The sequence below is a fragment of the Balaenoptera ricei genome, chromosome 7 (assembly GCF_028023285.1).
Source record: "Balaenoptera ricei isolate mBalRic1 chromosome 7, mBalRic1.hap2, whole genome shotgun sequence".
Taxonomy (NCBI): Eukaryota; Metazoa; Chordata; class Mammalia; order Artiodactyla; family Balaenopteridae; genus Balaenoptera; species Balaenoptera ricei.
In genome coordinates this window covers 114,218,521-114,237,070 of record NC_082645.1, presented here as the reverse complement: position 1 = coordinate 114,237,070, position 18,550 = coordinate 114,218,521, and the positions used below count along the sequence as shown (strand labels likewise).

General features: G+C 40.1%; 1 protein-coding gene and 1 pseudogene across 7 annotated transcripts in view; one reads left to right on the top strand and one right to left on the bottom strand.

Annotated features, from left to right (window-relative positions):
• DIS3L2 (DIS3 like 3'-5' exoribonuclease 2) overlaps positions 1-18,550 on the bottom strand; it is a 371,579-nt gene that overhangs the window by 239,603 nt on the left and 113,426 nt on the right. For 5 of the 7 annotated variants that reach the window (XM_059928940.1, XM_059928939.1, XM_059928944.1 and 2 more), the window contains exon 6: positions 9,795-10,029. In XM_059928940.1, the coding sequence (XP_059784923.1) occupies positions 9,795-10,029 (235 nt within the window). Of the gene's footprint in view, positions 1-9,794; positions 10,030-18,550 lie in introns of those variants that run through there. The other 2 variants (XM_059928942.1, XM_059928946.1) reach the window with 2 other exon arrangements.
• LOC132368403 (lanC-like protein 2) lies at positions 4,041-5,276 on the top strand (annotated as a pseudogene).

The window sequence follows — 18,550 nt, the reverse complement described above, 5'->3', positions numbered from 1 at the left end:
TATATCGACATAATAAAAGCCCTTTATGACAAATTCACAGCTAACATCATACCCAATGGTGAAAAGCTGACAGCCTTTCCTCTAAAATCAGGAACAAGACAAGTATGCCCACTCTCGCCACTTCTATTTAACACAGTATTGGAAGTCCTGGCCACAGCAATCAGACAAGAAAGAGAAACAAAAGGCATCCAAATTGGAAGGGAAGAAGTAAAATTGTCACTGTTTGCAGATGATATTGATACTATATATAGAAAACTCTAATGTCTCACAAAAAAAAACTATTACAACTAATGAATGAATTCAGTAATGTTAGAGGATACAAGATTAATATACAGAAATCTGTTGCTTTTCTATATTCAAATAATAAACTATCAGAAAGTGAAAGAAAAAAAATGCCAATCCCATTCAAAATCTCATCAAAAAGAATAAAATATCTAGGAATAAACTTAAACAAAGAGATTAAAGACCTATACTGTGAAAACTATAAAACACTGATGAAGGAAAGTAGAAGATGATACAAAGAAATGAAAAGATATTCCATGCTCTTGGATTGGAAGAATTAGTATTGTTAAAATGGCCATACTACCCAAAGTAATCTACAGATTTAATGCAATTCCTATTAAAATACCCATGACATTTTTCACAGAACTAAAACAGATAATCCTAAATTGTATATGGAACCACAGACTTGAAGACCCTGAATTGCCAAAGCAATCTTGAGAAAAAAGAATAAAGCTGAAGGTACCACCCTCATTGACTTCAGACTATACTACAAATCTAGAGTAATCAAAACAGCATGGTAGGGCTTCCCTGGTGGCGCAGTGGTTGAGAATCTGCCTGCCAATGCAGGGGACATGGGTTTGAGCCCTGGTCTGGGAAGATCCCACATGCCACGGGGCGACTAGGCCCGTGAGCCGCAACCGCTGAGCCTGCGCGTCTGGAGCCTGTGCTCCGCAACGAGAGAGGCCGCGACAGTGAGAGGCCCGCGCACCACGATGAAGAGTGGCCCCCACGATGAAGAGTGGCCCCCGCTTGCCGCAACTGGAGAAAGCCCTCGCACAGAAACGAAGACCCAACGCAGCCATAAATAAATAAATAAATGAAATTTTAAAAAAAACAAAAAACAAAACAACAGCACGGTAGTGGCACAAAAACAGACATATAGATCAATGGAACAGAACAGAGAGCTCAGAAGTAAACCCATGTACCTATGATCAATTAATCTATGATAAAGGAGGCAAGAATATACAATGGATAAAAGACAGTCTCTTTAGTAAGTAGTGCTGGGAACATTGGACAGCCACATGTAAAAGAATGACATGACAACACTTCCTCAAACCATATACAAAAATAAACTCAAAATGGATTAAAGACCTAAAGGTAAGATCCAAAACCATAAAACTCCTAGAAGAGAACATAGGCAGAACACATACTGGATATGCTGTAAGAATTAAATAATTAAATATCATGAGGAATAATTATAAAGTACTTAGGGCCTAGCATGCAGTAAATGTTCAATAAGTATCAGTGATTATTATGTGTAAATACATATATGGGTATGCATGTATATAAAAATATATCTAGGTATATCCTAGGTATGACAAAAGAAGTATTTAGAGGGAATTTTATAGCTTTAAAAATATTTCAAAGGAAACAAGAGAAGTTGAAAAGACATATTCAACTCAAGAAGCTGGGGAAAGGGCAAAAAATAACCCCCCAAGTAAGGAATAAATAACTAAGATAAGGGCAAATATCAATGATATACAGAACAACATCATCAACAATAAACAGAAAAATAACACAACCAAAAATCATGTTCCTTGAAAAGATTAATAAGATAGATCTTTGACAAGCAAGAGTTAAGAAAAAAGAGAGAAGAGTCAAACAATTAAAATACAGAATGAAAAGGGAGGCGATAGTACCGACACAAGGAGTTTTTTTAATAATTAAAGAATATTAACAAGTATTAGGAATATCTATGTGATCGTAAATTCAAATGGATAAATTCCCCTTAAGTTATGCCAAAATTGGCATCAAAAAGAGAGGCTGAACAGACCAATCAGTATAAAAGAGACTGAAAGAGCAAAGATCACGCCTTCTGAAAAACAGCAGGTGCAGAAAATTTTACAATGAGTTCTACCAAATTTTAAGGAACACTTAATTCCTGTTTTTTTTAAATTAATTTTTATTGGAGTATGCTTTACAATGTAATTCCTGTCTTATACAAGCTATTCTGGGAAAACAGTAAACAGTCAGTACAGACGAACTTATTTGCAAAGCAGAAATAGAGACAGATGTAGAGAACAAACTTATGGATATCAAGGGGAAAGGGGGGTGGTGGGATGAATTGGGAGATTGGGATTGACATATATATACTACTATGTATAAAATAGATAACTAATGAGAACCTACTGTACAGCACAGGGAACTCTACTCAATGCTGTGTGGTGACCTAAATGGGAAGGAAATCTAAAAAAGAGGGGATAAATGTATACGTATAACTGATTCACTTTGCTGTACAGCAGAAACTAACACAACATTGTAAAGCAACTATACTCCAATAAAAATTAAAAAAAAATAAAAACTGACCAGGACATTTTATTGAAGCTAATATAATCTTGACTGTAAAAACCAGATAATGAAAAGAAAATGATAGGTCCATTCAACATGATACAAAAAAATCCTACACTGTATATTACCTAAGTAAATCCAATATTGTACTTAAAAAATAATAATATATTGGGATTAAGTAGGATTTATCCTAGGAATTCGAGGATGGTTCAATAACAAAAATAGATTTAAAGGAGAGAAACCAAATGATACTCTCAATCAATAAAGAATCAGCTTTATGAAGTTCAGCAAAAGGCAAAACTGCGGAGTTAATAAAAGACTGTACGAGAAAACATCTCTGTGACCTAGGAATATGCAAAAAACTAAAAAAAAACCCATAAAGTATATGATTAATTTTATCACAGAAAAACTAAGAATTTTTTGTTCAATGAAAAACACCATAAAGTTAATAGACAAATGACTAAAGGACAGAATGGTAGAAGATATTTGTGATGCCTAAAATGGAAAGGGGATTATTATAGAGAATAGATAAGAATTGCCTGCAAATCAACAACAGAACAGTAACCATGATGGAACAATGGGCAAACAATATGAAAAGGCAATTTACAGAACTTAATCTCTAGAGTATAAAAAACTAGAAAGCTGAATAATTCTAACTATTGGCAGGAATGAGAAGGTAAAAGAAGCTTCATGGGTGTGGAGAAAAGGGAACCCTCCTACACTGTTGGTGGGAATGTAAATTGGTGCAGCTGCTATGGAAAACAGTATGGAGGTTCCTTAAAGAACTGAAAGAGTTGCCATATGATCCAGCAATCCCATTCCTGAGCATATATCCAGACAAAACTATAATTCAAAAAGATACATACACCTCTATTTTCATAGCAGAACTATTTACAATAGCCAAGACATGGAAGCAACCTAAATGTCCATCGACAGATGAATGGATAAAAAAGATGTGGTATACACACACACATACACACACAATGGAATACTACTCAGACATAAAAAAGAGTGAAATAATGCCATTTGCAGCAACATGATGGACCTAGGGATTATCATACTAAGTGAAGTAAATCAGAAAGAGAAAGACAAATACCATATGATATCATTTATATGTGGAATCTAAAATATGACATAAATGAACTTCCACGAAACAGACTCACAGACATAAAGAACAGACTTGTGGTTGCCAAGGGGGAAGTGGGGTGGGGGAGGGAAGGATTGGGAGTTTGGGATTAGCAGAAGCAAACTATTTTATACAGAATGGATAAACAACAAGGTCCTGTTGTATTAGCCCAGGGAACTATATTCAATATCCTGCAATAAACCATAATGGACTTCACAGGGAGGAACGGCTGGTCTAGCACAGGATTTGGGTCTTAGACATTGGAGGTCCTGACCATCTGTCTCTACCTGAATCACACGTGATATGAATGCATTAGCCACTCAGTCTAAAAAACAGGGAAGGGATGTCCCGGAGGCTTAAGTTGCAGTTGGGCGGGGACGCAGATATGGAAGAGCGGGCGTTCCCCAACCCCTTCCCGGACTACGAGGCCGCCGCCGCACGGCCGAGGAGCCGCCACGTGCTCGCCCCCAGCTCACTCGCGACGAGCTCGGCCTCCCCTTCCACAGCGATGGGAAGATTATTAATAATTTCACAAGGCGGATCCAGACCAAAATTAAAGATCTTCTACAGCAAATGGAAGAAGGGCTGAAGACAGCAGATCCACATGATTGCTCTGCTTACACTGGTTGGACAGGCATATCCCTTTTGTACCTGCAGTTGTACCGGGTCACATGTGACCAGACCTATTTGCTCAGATCCCTGGATTACATAAAGAGAACACTTTGGAATCTGAATGGCCGGAGGGTCACTTTCCTCTGTGGAGATGCTGGGCCCTTGGCCGTCGGAGCTGTGGTATTATCATAAACTCAAAAGTGATTGCGAGTCCCAGGAATGCATCACAAAACTTTTGCAACTCCAGAGAGCCATCGTCTGCCGAGATTCAGACCTTCCCGACGAGCTGCTTCAGGGCTAGGCAGGCTATCTGTATGCCTTACTCTACGTGAGCACGGAGATGGGGCTGGGCGCCGTGTGTGGGTCAGCTGTCAAAGAGGTAGTCGATGCTATTATTGAATCGGGCAAGGCTTTGTCAAGGGAAGAAAAGTAGGCCGAGCGCTGTCCCCTGTTGTATCAGTGGCACAGGAAGCAGTATGTTGGAGCAGCCCATGGCATGGCCGGAATCTACTACATGTTAATGCAGCCAGCAGCAAAAGTGGACCAAGAAACCTTGACAGAAATGGTGAAACCTAGTATTGACTATATGCGCCACAAAAGATTCCGATCTGGGAATTATCCGTCATCCCTAAGCAATGAGACAGACCGATCGGTGCACTGGTGTCACGGGGTCCCCGGTGTCATCCACATGCTCATGCAGGCGTACAAGGTTTTTAAGGAGGAGAAGTACTTGAAGGACGCCATGGAGCACAGCGATGTGATTTGGCAGCAAGGTTTGCTGCGGAAGGGCTATGGGATCTGCCATGGGACCGCTGGGAACGGCTACTCTTTCCTTTCCCTTTACCACCTCACGCGGGATAAAAAGTACCTCTACCGCGCTTGCAAGTTTGCAGAATGGTGCCTAGAATATGGAACACATGGTTGCCGCATTCCTGACAGACCCTATTCTCTCTTTGAAGGCCCCTAGCATTGTGGATCACATTGGTTGATTTTCAAATATTAAGCCAACCTTGCATCTCTGGAATAGGCCTTACTTGGCCATGGTGTACAATTCTTTTTATGTATTGCAGAATTATATTTGCTAGTGTGTTGTTGATGATTTTTGCGTCTGTGTTCATGGGGGATGTTGGCCTGTAGTTTTCCTTTCTTATACTGTGTTTGTCTGGTTTTGCTATCTGGGTAATACTGGCCTAATAAACTGTATTGAGAAGTAAAAAAAAAAAAAAAAAAAAGACAGGGAAGGGCTTCCCTGGTGGCGCAGTGGTTTAGAATCCGCCTGCCAATGCAGGGGACACGGGTTCGAACCCTGGTCCAGGAAGATCCCACATGCCACGGAGCAACTAAGCCCGTGAGCCACAACTACTGAGCCTGCCCTCTAGAGCCTACGAGCCACGACTACTGAGCCCACATGCCACAACTACTGAAGCCTGCGCGCCTAGAGCCTGTGCTCCGCCACGAGAAGCCCGCGCACTGCAACAAAGAGCAGCCCCCACTCGCCACAACTAGAGAAAGCCCGCGTGCAGCAACGAAGACCCAACGCAGCTAAAAATAAATAAATAAATTTATAAAAATAAATAAATAAATAAAAGACAGGGAAGCAAAAATTCCCACTGTATCCTTCTAACATAGGTCTGGACAAGGCTTTACTCTTTTTTTTAAACAAATACTTTAAAACACTAGCACAAAACATTGTCCAAAAATTGTGGTTGATGGGAAACTGCCTTATATTTAATTTTTAATATAATTTCTGAAGCAAACATAACTGTCTTCTAATTATATTAATCATCATTATACACAGTGGAGAGCTAGGAAACAAAAAGATAAGAAAGATTTGATCTACAGAATCTGGAAACACTAGCAGAAAGGAAATGAAAAAAATTAGCTCTGAGAAAGAAGGGTTTCTAGACAGTCAGGAGTAAGGGCTCTTGGCATTTCAGTAACCCCAAAGTATCACAGGAGAATAATCATATGGATCTGCTTTTCTCAGCCAAAGGGAAATACGGTTACTTTTTATCCAAGGAAAGAGAGCTTAAACCTAGGCAATGAATAGGCCTGTCGCTGGAAGGAGATGAATTTTAAGTGTGAAAAAAGGGCTCTTCCTGACTCCTAAGGTTGACTTGGGCAGGCCCCAGGAGGCGCAGTAATAGATCGATTCAAACCTCGGAAGGGAACAAGGATTCCATGTGGATTCTCCCTTCAAAAAAGAGTTGAAGGTGGCCAGAGACAAAAGAGAGAACTGAGAGGGTCACCGACTCTGCACTCAAACCCATGTTCAGTCAGCAGGGTACTGGCAGAAGCTTGTCTCCAGACCAGAAAGCTGAACAAGATCTCTGACAGACCCTACTAAGGTAGAGAACAGGAAAAGTGCATCACAACCTGATTAAGTCACCACCGCCAAGACTCAGAGGCCAAAACTGTTCTTAAAGTTCCCAAAGATGTATGATAAAGAGCTACTGTACCAATTAGTCATGCTGTTTTTTATCCTTTGGAGTTTGCTAACCAGGCAATCGTTACTCAAATACTTGATACCAAAGAATATTTATTTGGGTTGTCCCCAGTCTTGACACAGATGGCAGTTTTCTATGCTGACAATAATGCCATTGCCTGGGAAGTGGTAAAAGCTCAGCCTCGGGAGGCTGTGGGACTGGACCTACAAAAGGGGCCCAGGTCTTTGGCCTATTCTCTCAAGGGCTGAGGATGATCCAGATCCATGTTGTCTTCATGGAAGAAACTATTGTGTAGGTCTGAGATGCCCAGAGAAACTTTTCTCTGAATGCAATGATAGGCACTTGCTGCATACAGCTGGGGTTACCTGCTCAATTACCAGAGAAATTGGTAGTTATGGTAAAGATATGAATGTTTCCCGGGCAAAAAGGGATATACTAAGTATACACATGTAATATGTCATGTTTGCCTTGGGTAAAAAAAACATGATATTCAAACAAAAAGCACTCTTTTGCACACAGGTGTGAACTAGGATTAATAATCCATTTGCAATTACAACACAAAGCAAAGAACCTTTCTAGAAGTCTTAGGAAAAGTTTATGATGTTCTTAAGGTTATGGTTTGTTTCAATAACAAATTTCAAACCCTTAAATGGTACAAAAAGAACTAACATCCTAACTGTAACCAGATTTTATATTATCCAGAGAAGAGAAGCTGGTTGAAATATCCTTAAAAACACCATGATTTTTAAAAGAGCAAATTGCAATTTTCCTAAATATCAAGAGGGCAAGAAATGAGAAACAGCCATGTGGTTTCAAAACTCTCTATTTAGAGGCTAGCAGGAAAGAGAAATTGGTACCAGATACTGAGGGAAGGATTAAGGCTGTTCCCTCAGTCAGGGCCAGTAAGGAAGCAATATAAATAACAGTAGGATACGAAGACCGTAAAAACAGTAAGGAAAAAAACTGCATACGGTGGACTTGTAAAGCACTCAATGACACTTACTTGCAACAGAGATGGAGGAAAATTACAATAGAGGACAAATCAAGAGTATGTCTGAAAGGTCATGAAGAACCTAGTGGCAAGACGGGAATAAAGACACAGACCTACTAGAGAATGGACTTGAGGATATGGGGAGGGGGAAGGGTAAGATGTGACAAAGAGAGAGAGTGGCATGGACATATATACACTACCAAACGTAAAATAGATAGCTAGTGGGAAGCAACCGCATAGCACAGGGAGATCAGCTCTGTGCTTTGTGACCACCTAGAGGTGTGGGATAGGGAGGGCAGGAGGGAGGGAGATGCAAGAGGGAAGAGATATGGGAACATATGTATATGTATAACTGATTCACTTTGTTATAAAGCAGAAACTAACACACCATTGTAAAGCAATTATACTCCAATAAAGATGTTAAAAAAAAAAAGTATGTCTGGCATCAGAATTTCCCAAACAAAGGATAAAGTGAATTATTAATATCCACCCCGGGCATCAATTCTGCCATCACTTCCATCCATCAATATTTCCTTGCCCTTGTATTGGTACCAATCACTAATGAGAAACTGAAGCATCTCATCCCTTCAACTTGGAACCTAGAGGAAAAGAGGCTGCTGAGGTCTTCCAAGTTCAATCACCTGAGCTAGGTTTCCACAAAGTAGTTTTGGGCCAAATACCCAGTAAGTTTTAAAGTACTCCTTCCCCTGGCTTTGTCCTTCAAGTATCTCTCTCCCTTGGTGACCTTGCAGATGAGGATTTGGCTATTTAGGGTCCTGGTTATTAAACTGTTTTTAAAGGAAGAAAGAAGAAACATCAGAAGAAGGAATTTTCAAGGAATAACATCCAAATGAAATTGGCTGGGCCCTGAACAGTGGAACCACTAGTTATCTAAGCAGGCCACAAAAACAAAAGGAACCTGGGTGCCCTCAGGTCAGCACCCCTGGTGGGGCAGTGAGGAAGCAGTAGCCTCTTCATTCAGACAGAATTTCAAAGTCGGGAAGTCCTTCTGAATGAGTAGTACTTGGCACCAGAAAGCGACACATGCTTTTAGAAAGTGCTCGCTGCCCGAGATCACTACCTCATCAGCAGTGAAGACACAGGGTGATCCTTATGCAGTCACTTCCTGAAATCACCTCCAGCTTTCTGGAGATGATAAGATGTCAGAGAACGGTGCTCACCAGTCCCTATCACAGGGTGTCTGCTGCACACCCTCCTTTAGTAATCTTCTGGCATTTCTTCTAGCCTTTCGTGGGGACTGTGCCAGAAACTTCTTCCTGATAAAAAAACCCTCCTAATCTAGTTGGCCTAACCAGGTCAATATTTTCCATTTCATAACATACATAAAAATCAATCTGGCTAGAAAACATATTCCCTGCACTTAAAACCTCCTAGAAATCTATACGTTGAAATATTCCAATTTTCATTGCTGCTTTCCCTTAAGTTTCCCAGAGTGCAGTCAGGTAGGGCCCTTGGTCACAGCTCTTCACCTATGTGTTTGCAATTGCTTTTTTCAGTATCCAGGGGACCCATGGCTTAAATTTTGATCAGAGAAAATAAGACTGGCTTTTTTAAAAGCTTACAATCAAAACACTTTGTAAAGATAATCTACTTATCAAATTTAAGGTGATCTATTCACCACTAAGGACAAAATGTACCGAGTTAAAATTAAAGCAAAATCCAGGGTAAAACAAAGTGCTTTTTTTGTAAGGATTTTAGTTTGGTTTAATTATGTTCATATCAACCACAGGGTGGCACTGGGCTCATCACAGGAAATTTCAAGGTTAGCTATCAACACAATGCAAAACCCATTAGGAAATGACAACAGCAACCACTGACCACACAAATCACCAGCAGCGTTTCTGTCCCCTCCTCACAAACAGCAGCTGGAAGCCTGTCAAAGATCCCCCTTTCCTAAAAGCTGCCACAGGTTAGAAATTGGAAAGATACCAACTGTATTGTGTGATTAATTCTGCAGCACAGAGGGAATTCCAATACTTAAAACAATCTACTAAAATAAAACGTCGGAGAGCAGTCCGGCACTCACCTTGTTCATGAACACAAACTGAGAGCTTCTTAACACCATCAACCAGAGCATTCTGCGTGTTGCCATGTCCATCTTCTGAGTCGCTGTCATCAAACTGAGCCTCTATAATGACATCAGGACTGTCATTATAGTCTTTCAGGGACTGTTGCAGGGGATGGCTTCCACAGAGCTCCTCAGGGAGATCTGATTCATAGGCACCTTCTGTTTCTTTATCATTGCTCTCCGGTTTAATTACCTGAAGAAAAGAGAAAAGTTCTGCTAAATCACTGGAGGGAAAAATGGGAAAGTGCAGATTTTTCTTTTTTCATTTTTTTTTCCTAAGGAAAAAACTGCACATTCAGAAGCACTGGACACTCACCATGTAGTTTGAAAAAGAATCTTTATTTTCTAGATGCACAGATTACTTTACGATCAATCCAGCTCTTCAAGATGCCCAAGATTAATGCTATATCCACTTCTCATTCTTCTGATGTATATTTTCATCCTCTCTCCCACAAAGGCCCTGAATACCAGAAGTACCACACTGCTTCACAAAAGGTCCATCACATGGGACCAACTAGTATGCTAGGAAATGATAAAAGAACTCAACATAGTTTGTCACTGTGTTCCCAAATGAAATCACAAGAATGTAAGATGAAATAGAAAAAAAATTAAGTGTGAACAAGAGTTTATAAAACGTTCCCATAAAAAATATAAACCCTTAATTCTCCATTTTGAGGCCTGAGATCAGTATAGAAAGCACACAACTGATAGACATTTACACTAGAAATAAGAATGCGCATTACACAATATGTCAAAAATTTTCAATTTAACAAAAATGAAGCAAATAGGAGAAAAGAATCCACTACTAATCCATTCAATGAGTTAGTCACATGACACTCATATGACAGTACCCTTTGATTTCTATGGGCACAATATTAACATACACCAGTGTTATTTAGTCACTGAAAAAAAAAAAGGTGACCCTATATGTAAATCTGCCCATCTACATTAGCAAAAAAGACAGCAGATTTTGTAGGTTCTAGATGTTACTTAGAACACCATATCCTTCTAATAATCTATTTCTGGATGAGAAATCTATGTGCAATCTATGTGTTATTTAAACATATAATCAAGATGTGATCATACATATGTGTGTGTGTATATGAATTTGATCACTATTGGTAGCACATTCGTTTCATTCTTTCAAACAAATGCTGGAAGTCCAACCTCATGCCACGCACCCTCATGAGGCCTACATTCTAGTGGGGAGACAGATGGTGAACAATTTACTCATTCGACAAATCGTACGGAGTAACTTTCACGGTGCAAGGCACTGCTCTAGGTGGCAAGGAAGCAGCGGTGTACACAATCAAAAGTCTAATAGTGATAAGTGCTAGTGAAAAAAATATATAATATGAAAATGCTGGTTATTGGAAACTGAGGCTAGTTTGCCAGTAGGGTGGTTAGGGAGGATGCCTCCTGGAAGAAGCGACATTGGAGCAGAGACCTGCATGGAGTGAGCTTCTAGCAGTTTCTCTATGTGCTTATAATTGAGAAGTCTAATATTTTTCTGAGTTTAACTCTGAGGTTTCAAATTAGATGCCTGCTTTCAACAAACCAGATTAATGTTCAAATTAGATCACACAAAGATCATGCTTAATGAAAGATCTTCATTTTATACAATGCACAAAAAGTTATTAAAAGAAATCTTTCTCCAAACATTATAATGTCATAGATTCCAATTAACATAACTGTCCCCAATGAATATTATAATATCCACCCAGAAAATCAAAGGAAAATATTACAGAGATATTCACACAATCAGAATATAGACTCTAAAAATATATTCCCAAAGTTTTAAAATATCTGACTTCATGAAAATGTGATTAACAGAAATCTGACTCTTGTCAGATTCACTGACTTATTCATTTGTTCATTCATTAATTTATTCATTATTTCCACATTTGTTCATTATGTCCAAACAAACAAGGCTCCTTTTCTTTAACAGTTAAAAAAAAAAGTTCAAGTGGCTAAGCCAGAAATCTCTAAAAAGATTCCCCTTAGGCCTCTTCCTGCATGAGAACATAAGAGTGAAGCAACAGCTAAGTTTTAAATTAATATACAATTACAAAACCAGCTCTCCTGCACTTCTGCCTTGAAACATGAATCCTGGTTTCATACCTGACCCAAAATATATCATTCAAAAAACAGAGAATTCACTGACAAATTAGAGAAAAAAAAAGAAATCTGACATCACTCAAATCAGCAAATCCATTCAATTTCCTTAAATGTGCCGAGCAAATTCAATAGCATTTAGGAAGATCTGCCCCTGACCGTCCTCAAAGAATTAACACAACCTTGGGCATTGTCAGAACAGCCCAAAGCACAGGCAGGAGGTACGTGTGCATACCCTACGTCTAAAGCACGGTGGCTACAACACAATCACTGGTCTACTGTTCTTTTTTACGTGTCATCCCATACAAACTTTATCTCAGAAAGGAGAGCTGGGGGCAGGGGTGAACGAAAACAACTGACATGCTACAGTTAGAATATAAGGTAAAATGTAGTCTTCTGGAAAGATGTTAAACAAAGGTTCCAGGCCTTTACTTTCTATTATGTATTTATTTCTTCTGCTAATGGTTTCAGAAAGGATTTGGTTCCCACAGACCAAGGAGAAAATATTAGAAGGTAACCAGAATTTTGACTTTATAAAATTTGAAGGCTCAACTATCCCACAGTGAAAGGTAGTCTTTGTATGTATGTATATGTGTGTGAGTAAAATATAAAGAGAATTCTGTGATCACCATGATTCTGCCTACCTACGTATTAAGAATTGTGCTTTGGCTTACACATACAAAGTTCAAGGAAAAGTCAATGGGAAAAAGAGCACAGTGGAAAGCAATGACCAGAGTACAGCAAGCTTAACTGTACAGCACATTTCAAAACCAACCCAGTTCTGATTTTATGATAATCTCCATGGTTTTGATTAGCTATACTCAAGAATTAGTGTTTTAGGCACTAAATTCACTTTTGAGTTACTGAAGCAGAGAATGCTGTATGGTAGCAGGGTTAAATGTATAAATCAAGTCATTCAAAACTGTATAATTAAAATATAAATTAATACATTGCATTTTGAAAGTATTTTCATTCTATTTTTGTTATCGCAGTACAAACAAGAATAAAATAAATGTTACGGGGAAAAAAGATCACCTTAAAGTCATAGGATACAAAAGGCACTCTATAACCATTCCATATCACATACTGGTTAAGAATGAGGGTTGTGGAACTCCTTCGAGAAATGGCTAATTCAAGTCTAGAAAAGGAAACAAACAAGATGAACCTGGGGACTTCCCTGGTGGCACAGTGGTTAAGAATCCGCCTGCCAATGCAGGGGACACAGTTTCGATCCCTGGTCCGGGAAGATCCCACATGTCGAGGAGCAACTAAGCCCATGCACCACAGCCGCTGAAGCCCGCGCGCCTCGAGCCCGTGCTCCACAACAACAGAAGCCACAGCAATGAGAAGCCCACGCACCACAACAGAGTAGCCCCCGCTCGCCACAACTAGATGCAGCCACAAAAAAAAAAAAAAAAAAAAAAAAGAACCTGGAAGATCTTGTCATATGGAAAAAACAAGGAAGCTATCACAGGCTACTAGAGTCTCATCTAAAGGACTCAGGAATCATCATGAAAGGGCTCTCTCTGGTCAACCTCAGAAAATTCTAAACATTTATCCTACCTGTCCTATATAAAATGTACCTCAGGTTAGCCAAACAGTTGATGAGGTAATTCTTCTTTATAGAAGAGTTTCAGCTAACTAAGAAGGAAGGACTTAAAGACTTTCATTATCACCATTCTGATATCCCTGATGAAATGACAGATGCAGAAGATGATCATCGATGGTTGCTAAATGCTGATGGCGATAGAGTTTTATAATAGATGGATCAGAGCAGCAATACCTGAACCCACTGATTAATACAAATATCATAAAAAGAGAAAGAACCAAAGTACTTCCTGATGTACTATAATTAGGAAGTAAATACTATACTGATGTATGTACTATAATTAGGAAGTAAATACCACCATCTGTGAAGTATTTTCCCCTAACTTGAACTTAAATCTGACCTGATATAGGTAACAGAGGAAGATGTTAAACACCACTAGGGAGAGGATCCATTTACACTCACTCCCTAGATGATTTCATCCAGTCTCATGGCTTTAAATCTCTCTATATGCTATTAACTCCAAAAATTAAATGCCTCGCCTCAACCCTTCCCCCAAATTCCAGACTCATATCCAATTGCCTACTTGACATCTTCATTTGGATGTCAGCTGGCGCCTCAAACAGGAGAACCCTTGGTCCTCACCAGAACCCATTCCTCTTCCAGCACTGCCTCTCTCGGCAGATGGCACCGAACTGGGGTATCACCCTTGACTCTCTCCCTCTCACACCCCACATCCAATCTATCAAGAGAGTCTGCCTGTAGAATATATCTTCTTGCCATTTCGACTGTTACTATAAAAATCCAAGCAACCTTTATCTCCTTGCAGAACTACTGTAATAACTGGTCTCCTGACTTCTATTTTGGACCAAAGGAACTAGAGTGATCTTTTTTTTTTTGGCTGCATTGGGTCTTCGTTGCTGCGCACGGACTTCCTCTAGTTGCGGCGAGCAGGGGCTGCTCTTCATTGCGGTGCGCGGGCTCCTCATTGAGGCTGCTTCTCTTGTTGCAGAGCACAGGTTCTAGGCGTGCGGGCTTCAGCAGTTGTGGTGCGCAGGCTTCAGTAGTTGTGGCACACGGGCTCAGTGGTTGTGGCTCGTGGGCTCTAGAGCGCAGCCTCAGTAATTGTGGCACACGGGCTTAGGTGCTCCACAGCATGTGGGATCTTCCCAGACCAGAGCTCAAACCCGTGTCCCCTGCATTGGCAGGCGGATTATTAACCACTGCGCCACCAGGGAAGCCTTAGAGTGATCTTTTTAAAACAAATCAGATCATGTCATTCTTGCAATAGCTTCCCAACATCCTTCCATCACCATGCCACAAGGTCTTGTCAAATCTGGCCCATATCTATTTTTGCATTCTCATTTTCTACAACTTCTTCCTCTGCAAATTACACTCCAATCCTAGAGATCTTCTTGCTATTCCTAGAATACTAAAATCTTCCATCTTGAGATTTTTACATTTGCTGTTCCCTCTATCTGGAAAACTCTTTGCCCAGCTATTCATAGGGACTGCTCTCTTCATTTTGTTTAGGTCTCTGCTCAGATATCCTCCTCTCAGACAGGCATTCCCTGATCACATTAACTAAAACAGCCCCACCTCACTGTTATGACTCTATCTTCTTACCCTGCTTTATTTCTCATCACTGCACTTATCACTACCTGACAATATATTATATACTTACCTGACAATATATTATATACTTTCTGTCTCCCAACTAGGATGTGGGTTTCATAAGCACAGAGGCTATTTTATTCACTGCTATATTCTAAGAGTTAGGAATAGCATTTAGTAGTCACTCAAATATATGTTGAATGAATGAACAGCAATTAAGTAGGAAATGACCTGTTCAGAGTCTATCTTCCCTGATAAATACAAACTCCATGAAGTCACATTATATACTCAAGTCTCATCTGAAAGAATAAAGAACCAGAGATGGCATACTGCATCTAACATTTCCACACGTCTAAAATCTACCCATCTCTCAAGACCTAGTCCAAATGCCTTGGATTTTCTATAACCCAGAATCCACCACATAGTCTTCTCAGCTCCTCCTCATGCCCTGCTACCTGCCCCAGACCAGAGTAATTTCTTCCTTTTCTTAAGTCCCAAAGCAATTTATACATACCTTTTCTACGGCACTTCTCATTTTTTTCACTTCGCTAGTGTTATCTATGTATGTGATTTACCTCATCTGTTCAGACTGTTTGCTCACCAATAATATCTTATATATCTCCGTATACTCTATGGCAACTTGCATAATCAATCTAGGTGCTCAATATTTGATGAATAAACATTATTTGATAGATAAAAGGGTAGAAAAATGAAAAAAGGAATATAAAAGACTATCAGGATGCAAGAGAGTTTTCAGAACAGTTTCCAGACACACGAATATGTGGATTAGAAAGTAGAAGCCCAATTTTCCCTAGATCTGTAAAGTAAGAGGCCTTCTTCTGTGGGACTGACCTTGAAAAAGTTGAAAAGTCTAGCTCAGTGGTTCTCAGTTTTGAAGTTTAGCAGATCCTGCTGAGAATCAGATGAAAGCTATAACTCCTTCCTCCACAGAAAACTGCACAACTACAAGTAGACAGAAAGTACTCTATAAGAATTTAAGAGTAAGGGGAGTAAAAAGTCTGGTGCTGGTGGCTACCAGTTCAGGTTGATCAGTATTTTGGAGAGCTCTGGGCTCGGAGTGAAAGGAGGGAGGCCTCAGGAAAATGGATATATTACTGACCTGGTTAACTGAGGACTTTAAAACTTCCTCTGGTTTCCTCCACAGACCTGAGAGAGAGAGGCAGCTGACTGCACTTCTTATTCTGAGTGCACGCTGCAACTGGAATTATTTCTCCCTTGGACATTTAGTCTAGTCTCTGGAGGACAGGACAGAAACAGATTAGTGAGGGAACCAAATCGCTGGGTCATACAGAACTTTTTCACTCTCAAGTCTTGTTCCATGAACGGGATAGGATGAGCATCACATAACCCTGTTAATAAAAATAAACAGTGAGGACTTCCCTGGTGGCACAGTGGTTGAGAATCTGCTTGCTAATGCAGGGGACACGGGTTTCGAGCCCTGGTCTGGGAAGATCTCACATGCCGCGGAGAAACTAGGTCCGTGAGCCACAACTACTGAGCCTGCACGCCTGAAGCCTGTGCTCTGCAACAAGAGAGGCCGCGATAGTGAGAGGCCCATGCACCGCGATGAAGAGTGGCCCCCGCTTGCCACAACTAGAGAAAGTCCTCGCACAGAAACGAAGACCCAACACAGCCAAAAATTAATAAATTAATTAATTAATTAAATGTAACTGTGGAAAAAAAAAGAAAAAAAAGCATTAAAAAAAAATAAAATAAAATAAAATAAACAGTGAAAATACAAATGCGCGCACGCACACACACACACACACACACACAGAGAAATGTTTGTCAGATATACCCTGAAGTTAGTTTTACCATGGATACATCTGTAATCTACCTATTGTCTCCTTTTGGAAGGTGAAATTGGGCGACAGAGTAGTTTGGCAGTGTAATGAAGGAAAAAGGTGATCCCCTTTCTCCAACAGGCTGCAATCTCTGGCGGATGGAGAGCAGTAATGTGGCCTCTTCAGTAGTACTTGGGAGGAACCCTGAAAACCACTAGGGATGAAATTGAGAGGAGGCTATTAGAAGCTTACCACTGAAAGGAATAGGCCTAAGCCCAGAATCTTGAGCTCTGAGACACAGAGAGGAAGAGATACACCTTTTGGGAAAGGAGGGTGGGTGTAGCATGACTTCTGCACTTTAAGGGGAACCCTGTGTTAGCAAAGGCATAGCAAAATGCCCTATAGAATATCCCTAATTCGAAGACAAGAACACTTTCTAAATCAGAGACATGATGCAACCATGTGAATGGAAAATGTCTAAGGAAGATGCTAATCTAAAAGGCTGGCAGAAGGCTTCCCTGGTGGTGCAGTGGTTGAGAATCCGCCTGCCAATGCAGGGGACACGGGTTCAAGCCCTGGTCTGGGAAGATCCCACATGCCGCGGAGCAACTGGGCCCGTGAGCCACAACTACTGAGCCTGCGCATCTGGAGCCTGTGCTCCGCAACAGGAGAGGCCGCGATGGTGAGAGGCCCGCGCACCGCGATGAAGAGTGGCCCCCACTCGCCGCAACTAGAGAAAGCCCTCGCACAGAAACGAAGACCCAACACAACCAAAAATAAATAAATAAATAAATAAATTTATTAAAAATAAATAAATAAATAAATAAATAAATAAAAGGCTGGCAGAATTTTAGAAAATAATATTTGAGAAAATATATAGGGAAATACATTTTAAACATAACCAAAAAGCACTGCCATGAAAGAAGATAATGATAAATTCAACTCCATTAAAATTAAATTTTTCCTTTTATCCTAAAATAATGTAAAAGAAATTTAAAAAGATAAGCCATTGAAGTACTCATATCCAGAATATATAAAGAACTGCTATAGATCATTGAAAGACAATCCAATAGAGAAATGGGGAAAAGGCTTAAAGGCACTTAACAAAATAGTGAATCTTTATTGCCAAATAGACAAAAAAGATGGAAAGCTGCTCAGCCTCATTTGTTGTCAGAGAAATACAAATTAAAACCACAATGAGATAACACCACAAACCCACACGCAGGCAAAAGCTAAAAATCCTGACAATACCAAATGTCAGCAAGAATGTACAGTGATACTTTGCTGGTATAAATGTAAACTGGTCCAGCCCTTTGTGAAACAGATCAAGACTGTGAGGGAAAGCAGAAAACAGATCTACTCAACTCTCGCCCTGGCTTATTCCACTACACTGCCCTGCGTCCCTCAGGATTTTGACAGGTGAACACAGGAAAAGGAGACTAAGATGGGAAAGGACACATATGCAAAAGCAAGGAGATAAGAAAATACAAATTTTCCTTCAGGAAAGGCAAGTAGTAGTGAAAATGTACAGTAAGAGTGAGAAAAGAGGATGAAGAAGCAAACATGAAGAGCACCGAATTCCAAGTTAATGAGTCTGGTCTTTACTGTAAAGTTAGTAAAGTGAGAAGTAGGGA